Genomic DNA, 14,984 nt, shown 5'->3' with positions numbered 1-14,984 from the left:
ATGTAGTTGAGACTGCTCTGGAACTCACTGTGTAGCCCAGGCTGGCCTCGAACCCACAGCGATCCTCCTGCCTCAGCCCCCCCGCCCGGTTTAATCTCTTATTTCTAATGTCTTCTCTGCCCGTCTTTAGGCTCCTGGAAGGCAACACATCAGTGCTTTCCAAAATTCAATAATCTGAGTACCACTGTCATAATATTCCCCCATCACCACTGCCTGCAGATCCCACGTGAACCATTTCTTTAAATTAGCTCACTTTTTCACTTTCATTTTAAAAGTTTAGTTATTAATATATAGCGCTGCTTTAAATTTTAATCCAATTTCCTTTCCATAAATAAACTCCCTTATCAATATAATGAGAGCAAAATATATAGTAATAGAATTTTAGTTGGATATGGCTGCTTGCTTCAGGCCTTGTGCCTAAATCGCATTTTCAATTAGGTAAAGGAGGTGTTAAAGATTTATTAGCCTCAGTGGGGCGGCACCTTTGAAGTAGACATAGAGGACCAAAAGAGAGTTTTTCTCATTTATCTTTTGATCCTGCGCTCATGTGTTGCTTAAGCGTTTCCCACTTTGGAAAACACTGCTTGGGGTTTTTGTACTGGCCAAAGCAAATATGTTTTGAAATCTAATAAGCTTCATTCTGTTTCCTTGAAGAACTGAGTTCGCTATTTTAAAACTGCACTCAAAAAATTTTGCACATTTTTCTCATTATTTGACCAGCTACTAGTGAAGTTGCAGATATAGAACTCATTCCTGTGGGTTACAGTATATGGTGATGAGACTTTGGTTGTCATCTAGTCCAAATACTGACACACCTCCATTTTTCTAAAAAGAGACCAGGGGATCAAAACGGAGGGCTATTTGTCCAAGGTCACAGACGGGGTGGTCTAATGTTCTGGTTCCTGCAGCCCAGACAGCAAACTCCATCACTCAGGAGGCTTGGTGAAAGGTTGCACCGCAGGACCGAGACCAAACTTCTCGCCTGCGGTGTGTTGATCCGTTGCCAGGGCAGCGGCGCACTGTTCCCCGCCTTCATTGGTGACGCCGAGGGGCCAGCGTCCAATAAGAAGGCCGTTCGCGTCCCGTGCAGCCTTTCCCTGCGGGCCTCGCCTTCGCGGCCGGTGGGAAGCGGAGTCGGAGGTGCTGGGAGGAGGCTCCGTCGCAGCCCCCGCGAGTTACACCGATTTCCACTCGTTCCGCGTCCGCCGCTGCCCGACTCAGAGCCAAAATGTTCAGGATGCTGAGCAGCAGCTTCGAAGATGATCCGTTCTTCTCGTGAGTGCTGGTGGTCGGAGTCCGCGGTAGCACAGAAATGAAGCAAACGTGAGGGGAGCTATTTTAAGGGAATAGAGCGAGTTCTAAATGGCGTGAGGGAGTTTGGAGGCCACCGGAGACCGGCCGAGAGCGGGACCGTGCTGGGAGAGGGAGGGGAGGGTCAGAGGGCCTCCTGGGAGGGTTTAGGTGTGCGGGATAAAGAGGAGGGGGTTCAGGGTCCTGAGGTGGAGAGAGCTGTCGCACACGCACACACGCACACCCCACGCACACGCACCGCCCGTTGCTCTCAGCCTCGCGCGTCTTCCAGCCTCGGGATCCTGCCTTCGCAACTGCGGGGACTTCGCAGGTGAACGTGGCTGCCAGCTCCGGGAAACTTCTGGTGGAGAATTAGGCTCGCGGGACCCTTTCTACATCCGTTTTCATTCCGAATCAGGGTGGGGGCCATCTTCTAGCACACGTTCTTAAAATGGGAAACGTTTTTCAAATCAGCATTTTTCATGAGTAGGGGATGTGATTGTGAGGGCGCAGCTGAGCGGTTAGAAGTTGCCATGTGCACTGTTTGTGTTCTTTGCTCGGTTTGCTAACAAAGGGGGCCTTCTTTGGAAAGACTCCTTCCCATCATGAGCTCTAAAAAGGCAAGGGAGCAGAAACAGGATACGTTTAATACCTCGGGTAAGTAAGTAAACCTGGCGAACTGGAAGTAATACCAGCCTATGAAGAAGGCAGACAGATACAATTTCACTATGATCTAGTTTTGTTTCAACCCTTCCTTTGGTCTTATACACGCGTAAAAACAATGTATTTGAATACTTACGACAAGAAGCTATGGATGCTTTTTTGCAGAAGTGTTCTGCCAGTTTGAATTTTAACTTCATTCTTGACTTATTTTGATTCCTTAAATTTTCTATGCAGCTTGGGGACCAGTTTGTTTTTTAAAGGTTAAAATGATTACAATTTTATGCCGGGAATTTAGCTCCGTGGTTCTGCCTGCCGCCTGCATCGCAAGTGCAAAGTCCCGAGTTCGATCTCTGCTACCGCAAAAAATAAAAAAATAATTTAAAAATGGTTACAGTTTACCGCACGTATTTTTAAAGAAAAACGTCTTACTGACTTAAATGGGTTTGTTATGACTAATTTAAAGCCAAGAACATAAAAGTGGTAATTGGAAAAGTAATGTATAGAAAAAAATACAGGAAAAAATAAAGTGATTAACATTTCCCTGAAGATTACGCATTGCAATTAAGGTGTATAGGGACTTAAGCAATGTTATTATTATATCACTTTCATTACTTGTTCAGGAGCTGTTGGAATCGTTATAGTTAGTGTCATTTAACAAGTTTGAAAGTTTATTAAATTTTATATTTGAATTTTCCCTTTTAAAAGCCTCTGACAGTAGAAGCTAAATATATTTACACAGATTAGCTGAGCTGTTGAAGTGGTTGTTATGTAAATGTGACATCAGTATAATGGGTAACACTTAACATTATGATATATAATTTTTGAGTTCTTATTCCTAATTACAGCAAAAGGAGCAATAGCCTTAATTAAACTATAGATATGTATCTTCTTTAAAACCTCTAGCAAAGGTGTAATTTAAACTGTTGAGTGGCTCTGGGTAAAGGTAATGAATCTAAGAGTCAGGGACAGAAATAGTAACAAACCACAAATAGTAGGCATACATCCAAGAACACCATTCCTCTGTGCTTATGGTGGAAAAGACCATCAGGTACACTTCAGTAAGTCTTTCATTTTTTACAGCTTTCTTCAGTGTAAGCAGCCATGTCATGAAAATATAAGATAAAATTATTGTGATTAACTCTATAAAACTGATTGATTCTTACGATTTTTCTCTACAACTTACATAGAGTGAACACACTGGGTATAAGAAAGAGAATGTGAGTCTAGATTTGTTCCACATAAGGAATTCATAATAGTGACTCATTTATTAAATCACTGACCATACTTAAGAACACTGAAGGGATGAGCCAGGGATTTAGCTCAGTGGTTCCACTGCCTGCCTCACAAGCACAAGGACCTGAGTTCGATCCCCAGTACCAAAAAAAAAAAAAACAAAACAAAACAAAAAAAAACTGAAGGGAAGTTAAACATATAGACCATGCTCCATATTTTTATGTAAATGTTTCTGTTGCTAGCATTGTACCTGCCTATTAGGTTCCCCACTGGAAAGTTTAATGTAAAAAATATTAGGTAAATATTGTTCAATGGTGGCTTCTTGTCCTTCATACTATGTCTTATAGTTAATTTGCAGTATTTAGTTAAGTGCTGAAAGTAATTATTATTTGCATTCAGCAAATATCTTTTTTTTTTGGTACCAGGGATGGAATTTAGGTCCTTGCACTTGTGAGGCACACAATGGAACCACTAAGCTAAATCCCAAGCCCAACAAATACCATTTTTTATATTGGCATTTTCTATTTAGAATACAATCCATTAATTCACAATCATGAATAGTCAATTTTAGCATGTTCTACTAATTTATTAATTATTCAAAAGTAGGCATAAAAATATACTTCTTGCTGAAAAATTAGAGATACTAACTAGTTTGGGACTAATAAGAGACTTAGTCAAATTGTTAAATGCTTAAAAGATTTGAGCTAAAAAATAAAATCTGTACATTTGAATTCAAATGTATTCAATTCCAATGTTTACCTTCTTAATATGTCTTAAATGTTGCACAGAAAATTAAAGGAAAACTTTACAAGTAATATTTTTAAATTTGGTGTTTTATGGTATATTTCAGATTTTTTAAATGTTTATGTTTCAGAGTTGAATTTATTGCAATGAAAATTTCTCTTACAATATATTCAGATATCCTTTCTTAAATAATATTGTAACTTGGTTAAAAATACAAAAGTAAAAGGCTGGCACTTATTGCCATGCAATTTTCTTTCAAGAATAATACTTTTAAGTGAAAGATCAATCCTCAGTACCAAAAAAAATACTACTTTTCTCTCAACTTTGTATTTAATCCCCCCCCCACCATGTGTGTGTGTGTGTGTGTGTGTGTGTGTGTGTGTGTGTGGTAGGTATGTTTAGGCAGGAAGTTAATTTGAGGTTAAAATTATTTTGGCATGCACTATACCCTAAAGAACAATGATTAGATATATCTAGTGTGATCCAGAATTTTCTACCTGGTGCATAAATGTGAATTCGCATCTTCTGAGCTACAGAAATGAAATTCCGATTAGGCAAGTCTACAAAGAATGGCTGTTAAATTTAAAAGCTGGCAAATTCTATCAGACTTTTTTTTTTTTCCTAGATAGGGTCTCAGTAATCCAGGCTGGGCTTGAACTCCATGTAACCCAAGGTGCCCTCAAACTCACAATTCACCTGTCACAGCCCTCCAAGTGCTGGGATTATAGGCATGCGCACCTGGCTATCAGCTTTGTTTTTAATTACTGTATTTTCCTTAAGCTACACAACTCTTCATATGAGCATTATATGCGTGATGACTAGTCTTTGATCAAAGTAACTCTGGAAATAGTCATACGATATTACTTTTTCTTCTTGCTCTCAGCAGTATCTAAAACTTACATATCCATAATCTATTTTAAAATTTTTTGCAAATTATTATTTTGTGTCTCAGGGGTAGTTGTGTTTATTAATGAATGCTACTATTGTCAACTAACTAGTTTGATAGTTAATATATTTCATATACATTGACTGTTTTCTTGATTTAGACCATTCTTATCTCAGGTAATAAAATAACTATTGGATACGTTTTCATAAACAATTGTCAAGGCTACTTATATATTTATTTCAGAAATGTATTCTGATGTAGAACCTTCACCAAGATGTTATAGTCAGGTTCTGATTGGTATTCTGCCACATACACTTCACATTCTTCTTACTAAAGGTAACTTGAGAACGCTCAGCTAGATTCTAGGGTTTTGATTTTTAGGATCCAACATTAACTTTATTTATTTTTTTAATTTAATTTTTTTTTTTTTTTTGGATACCTGGGATTGAACTCAGGTCCTTGCGCTTGCAAGGCAGGCCACCAAACTGCTGAGCTAAATCCCCGGCCCCAACATTAACTTTATGTTAAGACTTACAATAGCTACTGTGATTTTTAGCACCTACTCTAATTTTCTCAGACATATTTTAATATATAAATTCCGTATGAGTGAATTTTGTGAATTTCAAAATAATATTTGATAGAATGAGGCTCTAATTTGGGGCATTATTTGGTGTATTAGATAAAAACCATTGAGGTAGGAACAAAGGGCCATAATATGTTAATTGTTTTGTCAAGGAATGCCATTTGTAGCATCTACCCAGGTTATAATGCCTGCTTTTATCAAAGAACATTGTAAATATCTCTGTAAAAGGAGAGGGTTACTGTACTTACATGCTGTAAGAAGACACAGTCATTCCAACAAATTTCTTAGTAGTAAGGGCTTTGGCCACACCAACATTTTAGATTGTGCTTCTAGATACTGAAAATTAGTATTACCTTATGGGAATTTAGTTCATTCAAACACTTCTTAGGTTCCAGCTATACATTTTCCCATCACTGGATTCTATTATAAATTCATAGGTGTCATGACATTTGCTCTCAGGACCATTTTTTAATTTTATGTATATTATTTCTAGTATCAAAACTTGGATTATATATGCCCTCAAACTCGTAATTGCCTGTCACAGTGCCCCAAGTGCTGGGATTATAGGCATGCACACCTTCTCTTTAAGGAGAAGTCCACCTCATTGAAACTAGGGAACTTTTTTATGATCGAGAGAGCTATAACAATCTTTTTGTTAAGCTTTTACACTATTATGTATAATGGAAAGGAGAGATTTTCCTTAGTGAATGGAGCGGTTGTGTCAATGATCTTTATCCTTGTAATGAAGAATAAAAATGCTTTTTACTTAGAAGTACAAATATATATATATTTTTATACAGACCAAAGAATTTTATAACTTGGGCAAAATGTGTATATGTATTGTTCTTGAAAAAGTCTTAAAAACAGAACTCAATTCCCAGTACCAAAGAAGGAAAAAAAGAGAAAGAAAAACTTACTCTGAGAGGAAACATTACCAACTCTTAAAAAATAACAGCAACAACTTTTGTGTCCAAATCTTTACCAAAATTCTCAATCTAAAGGATGAGACATAAACACTTTCATGTAAGAAGGCAAAAAAAGGCAACAATTTATTTTTCTCATGATAGAAGTTGGATCTAAATAACATGTACGAGATGTACATTTGGTACAAAATTTCATTCAGTTTCATAGTAGTTTTTGTTAGCAATCCTGAGACAAAATGCTTAATCGTAAGAATGAGTAAAACTAAATTTTTCCTGACTTAAGTGAAAATGTATTCTCATGAAAAATCTAAAAACTAGAAAGTTTAGTAAAGGAAATAATGCAACCCATTGTTTTGATGTTTTTTTGTTTGTTTGTTTGCTTTTTTTTTTTTTTTTTTTTTTTTGTTTTTTTTTTTTTTTTTTTTTTTGGTACCGGGGATTGAACTCCGGTCCTTGGGCTTGCAAGGCAGGCCACCGAGCCACTGAGCTAAATCCCCAGCCCCTGTTTTGATGTATTTTGATAACATTTTCCATATAAGAAAATTTTCTCCAAAATTGGGACCAAACTTTGTTTCCTCCCAATAAAACCATGAGCACTTACCTAGTTTTTAAATATTTCTTAAAATTTGACTTTAGAGTCTGAAAAGTGTTGTAGACATACAAAGTATTTTTCACATAAATCTGACTTGGTAGGTGTAATGGTGCATGCCTGTAATCCCAGCACTGTAAGAGACTGAGGCAGGACGATTATAATTTCAAGTCTAACCTGGACAATTTAGTGAGATGCTATCTCAGATTTTTTAAATAATCTGAAAAGCTGGGAATGTAGCTCAGTATGAAGGTTCAATCCACAGTACTACCATATACATTTCTGATTTTTACCTTTGGTTAGTTTATGTGCATGAAATGACTAGGTTTTAAGGTGTGAACTTTTTAAAACCTCATGACATTCCAATTTGTTTTCCTAGAAAAATGAAATATTTAATTGCAAAAAAGGTGAATGAATAAAAAATATAAAATACTATTAATTTTTCATTTGAAAAAACATTCTACATTAATTTAAAAATTTTTTAAAACAACTCCTTGCTATTAGGAGGTTTTTTAAAATTGGTAAAAGTGAATTTAAGACACAACAGAGAAATAGTAAAATCTCATCTGTAAGCAGCTATTATTCTGGGTAGATGCAAATTTAACTAACTACTCGCCAGATTCTTTCTGGATGGCTCAGACAGGTAGAAAAGCCAGACTATCAACCCATTTTCGTCTTAATACTTTTCCCAACATGCTGCCTTTTGTTCACATCACTCATAAGAGAAATATAAATTTTTAAACGTTTGTTTTATGTTTGATTATATATGTTCCTATTTAAATAAAGAAAATGTGGGTAACATTTCAAACTAGTCACATTTAGTTGAATTTGCAGCCCAATTATAACACAACAAGAACCATGCTTCCCATTAAATTTTATGTCTATAGGGAAGTAATGACTATTTTATTCTCATTTATTTACAGAACAAAATCTAGTTCCCTGAAGTATTTCTTTATTGAAATTAAATATCATTCACATACTAAATGAAGAATTGAGTGGTTTTCTTAAGTAACTGCACATTAATAAGAACTGACATTTTAACCTTCATACTGATTACCATATCTAAGCTCTAAATGTCTAGTGAGTATGGAGCTCTAAGCAGAACAACTTCATTTTGAATTGCTCATTTTCAAGTATCAGTTGTTAAGAAGACTTTTAAAACAGGGCTTTGTTATACAAAGGTATAACAAATACTTTGGAATAATCTGATTTTTAACCAGAGGATTAGAAAGGAATTGTTCTAGGGCTGGGGAATTAGCTCAGTGGAACTATGCCTGCCTTGCAAGTGCAAGGTCCTGAGTCCTGCTGATACCCTAGTTTCATACTTCTAACCTCCAGAATTATAACAAAAATCTCATTTAAATAAGAAAGGGAAAGTAAAAAGGGAACACAAATTGTAAGAAGCTAAAGTTTATGAGCCATTGTTTTAGTTACTTTTCTCTTGTTGCTGAGGCACAATACGCAACACCCAAACTTAAAGGAGGAAAGTTTTATTTGTCTCATAGTTTGTAGAGGTTTCAGTCTAGTTTGCTGGCTCCAAGGCAGGGTGATGTGGCATACTGGTATCACAGAGGAGAAACAGTTCATGGTGGGTAGAAGTCAGCAAATCAAGCAAGGGACTTTAACAGTGTCTTTCTGCTCCTTTTATTAAGGCTACTCAGGGCAGGTACCAGTCACATCCTCAATCCTAGAGCATTGAGCCTAGCATTGTACCATGAATCAATCCCAGCATCATATACCAGATCCAGCCATCTCTGAAAAAGCCCCACCTATGAGGCTTTGAGGAGATGTCTAAACACAAACCGTAACACCCTTTGAATTGAAAATGTTTGGGGAGTATATAAAAACAAGACTTTAAGAAGAAAGAGATGCCTGCAAAGTCTGAGAATGAAATATGGGAAATGGAAATTTCAGACATTAAATGAAACTACAGGGCTAAGCACATGTACTAGCGTCTTCATCCTAAATTGGATCTATAAAAATAATTTAAAGCCGGGCTTGGTGGCACACGCCTGTAATCCCAGCACTCGGAAGGCTGAGGCAGGAGGATTGCTGTGAGTTCGAGACCAGCCTGGGCTACACAGTGAGTTCCAGGTCAGCCTCAACTATACAGTGAGACCCTGTCTCAAAAAACCATATCATTTCCTCACATTAATTAATGTTCCTGTTCTGTTGAAAGATAGATGGATATAGATATATAATTATAGGTAATATTTCCAAATACAGAAGACAGAAACTACACTAACCAAATAGATCCAATACTTTAGGAATCAAAGATAGTGAGATAAGAACAGGTAATTATATTTTCAAATGATTTTTTTTCTCCACTCCGACCAAAAAGCTCCCTGTGGATCAATGCTCTTATATATAAAATGCCATAAGCCAAGAAAAATGTAAAATCAACTTTCTGAAGAAGGCACTAGAGGATGACCAAAGACAGACATCCTGGAGAGCACTGGACAATTGCAAAAAGGAAAAAACAAAGCAAAAACAACAACAACAATAACAAAAAAGCCTAGAGTGAAGGCAAGTCCCATGTATAGAAGGTAAAACTCAAAATTAGAAGATTCAAGTCTAAAAACCAAGCTTAAAAACCAATGACAGTTCAGTATAGCCACAGTACTGAGAAAGGGGAAGGAGGGTGGTGTTTAAAAAAGAAAATCAGAGAGAGTGAGCACCTAATACTTTAAATAACTTATTTTAGGATGAAACAGACTTAAAACAGCCCAGCTAAGGATAAAAGAACTAGAGATTTGAACTACTGTGCAAGAGACAGAATTTTAAGGGCAACCAGATTAATTACCTGCTTAAAAAGAATCCAACAGGTAATAAAGAATATAATGAAATCCAGAGCTATCACAATATAATAGATAATATACAGATATAATTCAAAATTACTTAACAGGAAAATGTACTTCATTCTCTAGATAAAAGACAATCATTAGAGATTGACCCTGAAATGACCCAGATAATAGAATTAACATAAGAATTTTAAAGTAATTATTATAATTTTGCACAATGATATAATGCAGAGTATGCTTTCAATGAGTGAAAAGATAGGCAGTAAAATTACATACATTTAAAATATATATAATTTGGTGTATACATACATACCACATAGAAATTCTAGATCTAAAAGAATAAGATTTGAAAGAAAAAAAATCCCACTAGTTGGGCTTAACAGCAGAATGGAAGTATTAGAAAAATCTGTAAATTAAATATAAATAGAAGTTAGTCTAAAAATAAGAAAAAAATTGAAAAAGCCCTAGGATTTATATATAATACATATATATATGTAATACATATATTTCATATATATATATGTAATATCCAGATGTCAAAACTACTATAAATAGGTAAGTTACCACATTATTGAGTTAAGCTATAAGTGAACCCTAAGCAAGATAAACATGAGGAAAACCATGCCTAGGTCCATCATAGACTTCTGAAAGCAAGTGATAGAGAAATCTGGTAAATAGGATATAGGAAAACACTTTGAATTACCTTTGACTTCTCACCAGAAACAACAAAGGCCAACAAAGTGAAGTAATCTTCACATGTGGAAAGAAAGAAAAAAACTGTTAACTTAGATTTAGCTTCTGAAGATGTATTTTAAGAATAAACAGTAGGGCCGGGGATTTAGCTCAGCAGTTCAGTGGCCTGGCTTGCAAGCGCAAGGACCCGAGTTCAATCTCCGGTACTGGGGGGTGGGGAATAAACAGTAAATTAAAATATTTTTAGATAAAAAAACTAGAAATTGATTACAGGCATACCTACAATACAGGAAATATTAAAGTTTTACAGTGAAGTAATATACTAGATGGCAATTTGGATATTAAGGAAGAAAGTAGAAGAATGTTAAAATACTAAACTATGGATAAATGATATATCTTCAGAGATAGCAGAGGCTATTGTAGCCATTAAAAAAGAAACAGATGGGCCGGGGATTTAGCTCAGCAGTTCGGTGGCCTGCCTCGCAAGCGCAAGGACCTGAGTTCAATCCCTGGTACCACACACACACACAAAAAAAAAAGAAACAGAAACCAAATATTAAAATTTTGATTAAGAGTAAAACTGGATTAAGAAGCAAAAATATTCACAACCCAAGAGTGGACCTGGACAGTAATGGGTGTGCCTTTAATAGAAATGGAGACATGAAGAAGAAAAGCTGGCTAAGGAAAAAGGTTGGTACTGAGGTTTACAGAGTTATTTGGTTATAAATGAGCAAGTTCAATCATTGCTTTATCCTTTGTAGATTATGCCTGGCATACTTTAGAAAGTATCCCAAATTCCTGGCCAATAGGAACTTGAAAATTGCCTCAAAAAAATCTCCAAAGACCAGGCACTATCCCCACTGCGTGGCACAGTATGTATGTATGTATGTATGTATGTATGTATGTATGTATGTATTTATTTTTTTGTACCAGGGATTGAACTCGGACTCTTGAACTTGCGAGGCAGGCAGCGGAACCACTGAGCTAAATCCCTGGCCTGGCAGGATATTTTTTACAGAGAAAGGAATGACATTCGAGTTTCAGAAATTGGAAGGTTCGGGGAATCATTGTAGTTTTAATGTGCTGGTGAAGAGAAATGAGAATGCTTTTATGAAGAAATAAATGAGCTACGAGGAAGTAAAACACATGAATGTGACTATTTAAAGATTGTTTAAATACTAAATCAAAGGAGTAATTGTTAGGTAAAAACAGCCGAAAACCAGGACCAAACCAGGACCATAACAAGCCTTTATTATGGGGAAGGTGTGCCAGGCTGTCTTGCAATATGGCAGAGACAGGGAGCGCTTCTTATAGGACTGGGGTGGGGCTTATAGGAGCTGGGGGTGGAATGGAGTGATGTAGTGGCCAGGGACTGGGGGAGCTTGTGATATCACTAGTTGCTAGGAGGTAGCAAGTATCAGGTTATTTTTGGCCAAGGGACATGTTGGGAAGAAGACTCCTTTGGTAGAAGCCGTATTTTAGAGGAGAAGCAGGACCTTATGGGAAAGGAGAAGGCTATTTTATGGAGCAGCCATTTTAAGGTGAGGGAAATTTAACATTTCAGACTTTTATTTTATGGTTATTGGGCGAAAGTCCTTTCTTCTGGAGTTGCTTCAAGCTGACAAAGGGGCTGTTTAAGGTAGCATCCATCTTAAGGAAAATCTAACAGTAATTACTTAAGAAAAGGTTTTCAGTAGATGTTTTTGAGAACAGGGAGTGAATATTAGCCTTTTTTAGATTAAAACAAGTAGTTCTACTTACATATTTTTTAAAAACTTTGTAATCATTTATTAGTCTTGGAAAAGATTTCAAAAATCCCCTTGAATACTAACAGGGAATAATAGTTATAAATCAGGTCTTTAGTGCATAGAGAATGCTGCCCTTGGGACATCTCTTTCTTCAGGAACTGGTGCTTTCAGGCTTTCTTTTGAACTTGTCCTAATTCAGTCTTATGTTCTTTAATTTATTACTTCCTTAATCATCATGCATAGACATCCCATTCAGCATACTAGTGCCAGGTTAATCACAAACTTTGTTTTATTGCATTTCAGTCTTCTGGAACTATTTTGTGCAGACTGGGCAGGAACAGTTGGATGGTTTTTCTTGAAATTACTTTACATATTGTTATTTTAGGAACATGTCTAGGGTAGGCAGAATAATGGTTCCCCTAAAGATATCCATATCCTAATTCCTAGAAATTGTGAATATGTTATTGCACAGGCAAGGAGGAATTATAGCTACAGACAGAATTAAGGATGTTTATTTGTTAATCTTAAAATATCTTTATTGGTGGGTTCTTCAGGAGGGCTCAATTTAATTACAAGGATCAAGAGAGAGAGAGATGTAAAGATGCTGACTTTGAAAATGGAGAAAAGGACCACAAGCTAAGGAATACAGTCTTTGGGAGCCAGAAAATGCAAGGAAACAATATCCCCTATAGCGTCCGGAAGCACAACCCTACCAACACCTTGATTTTAGCTCACTGAAGCCCATTCTGGACTTCTGACTTCCATGAGAATATAAATTTATGTTTTAAGTCAGTGAATTAGTAGTAATTTATTACAGCTGCAATAGGAAAAAGAATGAATAAAGTTCCTGGTATAGAGGAATTTACAGTGTAACAGAGAAGTGAGACCTTTGTATCTTTTTTTGTTTTGTATTGTTTTTTTGAGACAGGGTTTCACTGTGTAGTTCAGGTTGACCTTGAATTTACTATGTAGCCCAGGCTGGCCTCAAACTTGCAGCAATCCTCCTTCCTCAGCCTCCTGAGTGCTAGGATTACAGGTGTGCACCACCACGCCCAGTAACATCTTCTTAAATTAAGACTACAATGGGATATTGTACTTATTAAAAACAAGCCAATAAGTCCAACTCATGTTGAAGGGGGAGAAGAATATGTCAAGACAGGAATACCAGGAAGTGGCACTGTTGGAGGCCATCTTAGTAGCTGTCTACTGCGCATAGAAATTACTGAGTTTATTAGTATACGGAAAATCAAGTTTATAATGTTCCTAATTGAAATTAAGTTCAGTAATTTCAGAGCATTTGCAGTATACCACAAATAAATCTCCCATTTGGAAGGATATAAAATAAAAATGGAAACTTTTCAACTTTCAAACAGGAAATTCAAAACATAAAATAATCACAATGAAGCCAAGTTGGTGATACATATCTGTAATCCTGGCACTCTGGGAAGTTGAGGCAAGAGGATCACAAGTTCAAGTTCTACCTGGGTAGCTTAGCAATTTAGTGAGATCCTATCTAAAAAATAAAAAAATTAAAACACTGGGAATGTAGCTCAGTGGTAGAGTCCCCCAAGTTCAGTTCCCAGTACCAAAACAAAGCAAAAGGCTCTCACAACTCAATAAAAAGAAGACAAATTTTTAAAAACAAGATATATTTGAGCACACATTTTATCAAAGGAGGTATAGAATGACAAATATTACAAAATAACACCACGGTGAAGTATTATTAAACCACCACTCGAATAGTTAAAAGACTGACATACCAAGTTTCAGCAAGAATAGTGAAACTAGAAGCCTCAGTTGAGTTTTAATGCCATTATTGCACTCTTAATCATACAATCCACCTGAGGGTTGTTTACTCAAGATAAGTGAGACTATGTAAAGTATACATAAAGAGTGGTACATGACTATTGATAGCAGTTTTATTTAGGATGGCCCAAAATATAGGAGCATTCTGTGATTATACTGTGGTAGAAACATAAACATACAGTGAATTTAGCAGTAAAACTGAACTACTGATAACACAGATGAGTCATAGAGGCCTGTTAAAAAAAATTAGGCACAAAGGACAACATACAGTAGGATTCCATTATATGAAACTTTGGACAAAAGCTATAGAGCCAGCTTATTAATGGTAACTAGGATTGAGGGAGGTAATTACTTACAAAGGCACAAAAGAGAACAGTTTAGGGTGATAGAAACATTTTATATCTAATTGTGGTGGTTTTATCTTTTATAAATTTTTCAGAATTCATCAAACTGCAATTAAAATGGATAAATGCCATTGTATATAAATTATATCTAACCAAAGCTGAATTAAAACAATCTCCCTGCATACCCAGTCAAAATTCAATTAGGCATTTTCCTCCAGGGTAATATATTAATAAAACTGAGCTCCCATGGAGTAGGTTTATGTATACAAATATTAAAGAATTCAAAGGAAAAGCTGTTTCTGCCTGGAAGGACTGGCAGATAACAGAAATTTGGAGCTCTTCATAGTGACATCAGAGGATTGGAAATGAATTAGGAGTAGGAAGGGTGATCTCTAAGGAGGATGTAACAGAAATGAAGTCTAAAAGGAAGACCAACTTCTGGTAGGCTCGTTTGGCCAACAATGGAGCATTAGATTGCTTTTGTTTGAGATGAGAAAAAAGGAATTGACTACTGGGTTAATGACTTCCAACTGGAATAAAGGTAGAAAACCATTATAATAAGGCATTAAAATTTTTAGATTCTTGGGCTGGGGATTTAGCTCAGTGGTTCCACTGCCTGCCTGCCTTGCAAGTGCAAGGTCCTGAGTTTGATCCCTGGTACCAAAATATAATAATAATAAT

General features: G+C 36.2%; 1 protein-coding gene across 2 annotated transcripts in view; it reads left to right on the top strand.

Moving 5' to 3' along the window:
• The first annotated feature begins 1,054 nt into the window (after nucleotides 1–1,054).
• Nucleotides 1,055–14,984, top strand: part of Mlf1 (myeloid leukemia factor 1) — a 33,415-nt gene continuing 19,485 nt past the window's right edge. Inside the window, exon 1 of one of the 2 annotated variants that reach the window (XM_010636918.3) lies at nucleotides 1,055–1,275. In XM_010636918.3, the coding sequence (XP_010635220.1) occupies nucleotides 1,229–1,275 (47 nt within the window). In that variant the 5' untranslated portion in view covers nucleotides 1,055–1,228. Of the gene's footprint in view, nucleotides 1,324–14,984 lie in introns of both variants that reach the window. The other variant, XM_010636919.3, reaches the window with a different exon arrangement.

This window comes from Fukomys damarensis, unplaced genomic scaffold (assembly GCF_012274545.1).
Source record: "Fukomys damarensis isolate Sample0158 unplaced genomic scaffold, DMR_v1.0_HiC HiC_scaffold_37, whole genome shotgun sequence".
In the NCBI taxonomy this organism is placed as follows: Eukaryota; Metazoa; Chordata; class Mammalia; order Rodentia; family Bathyergidae; genus Fukomys; species Fukomys damarensis.
This window is presented reverse-complemented; position numbering and strand designations above follow the sequence as displayed.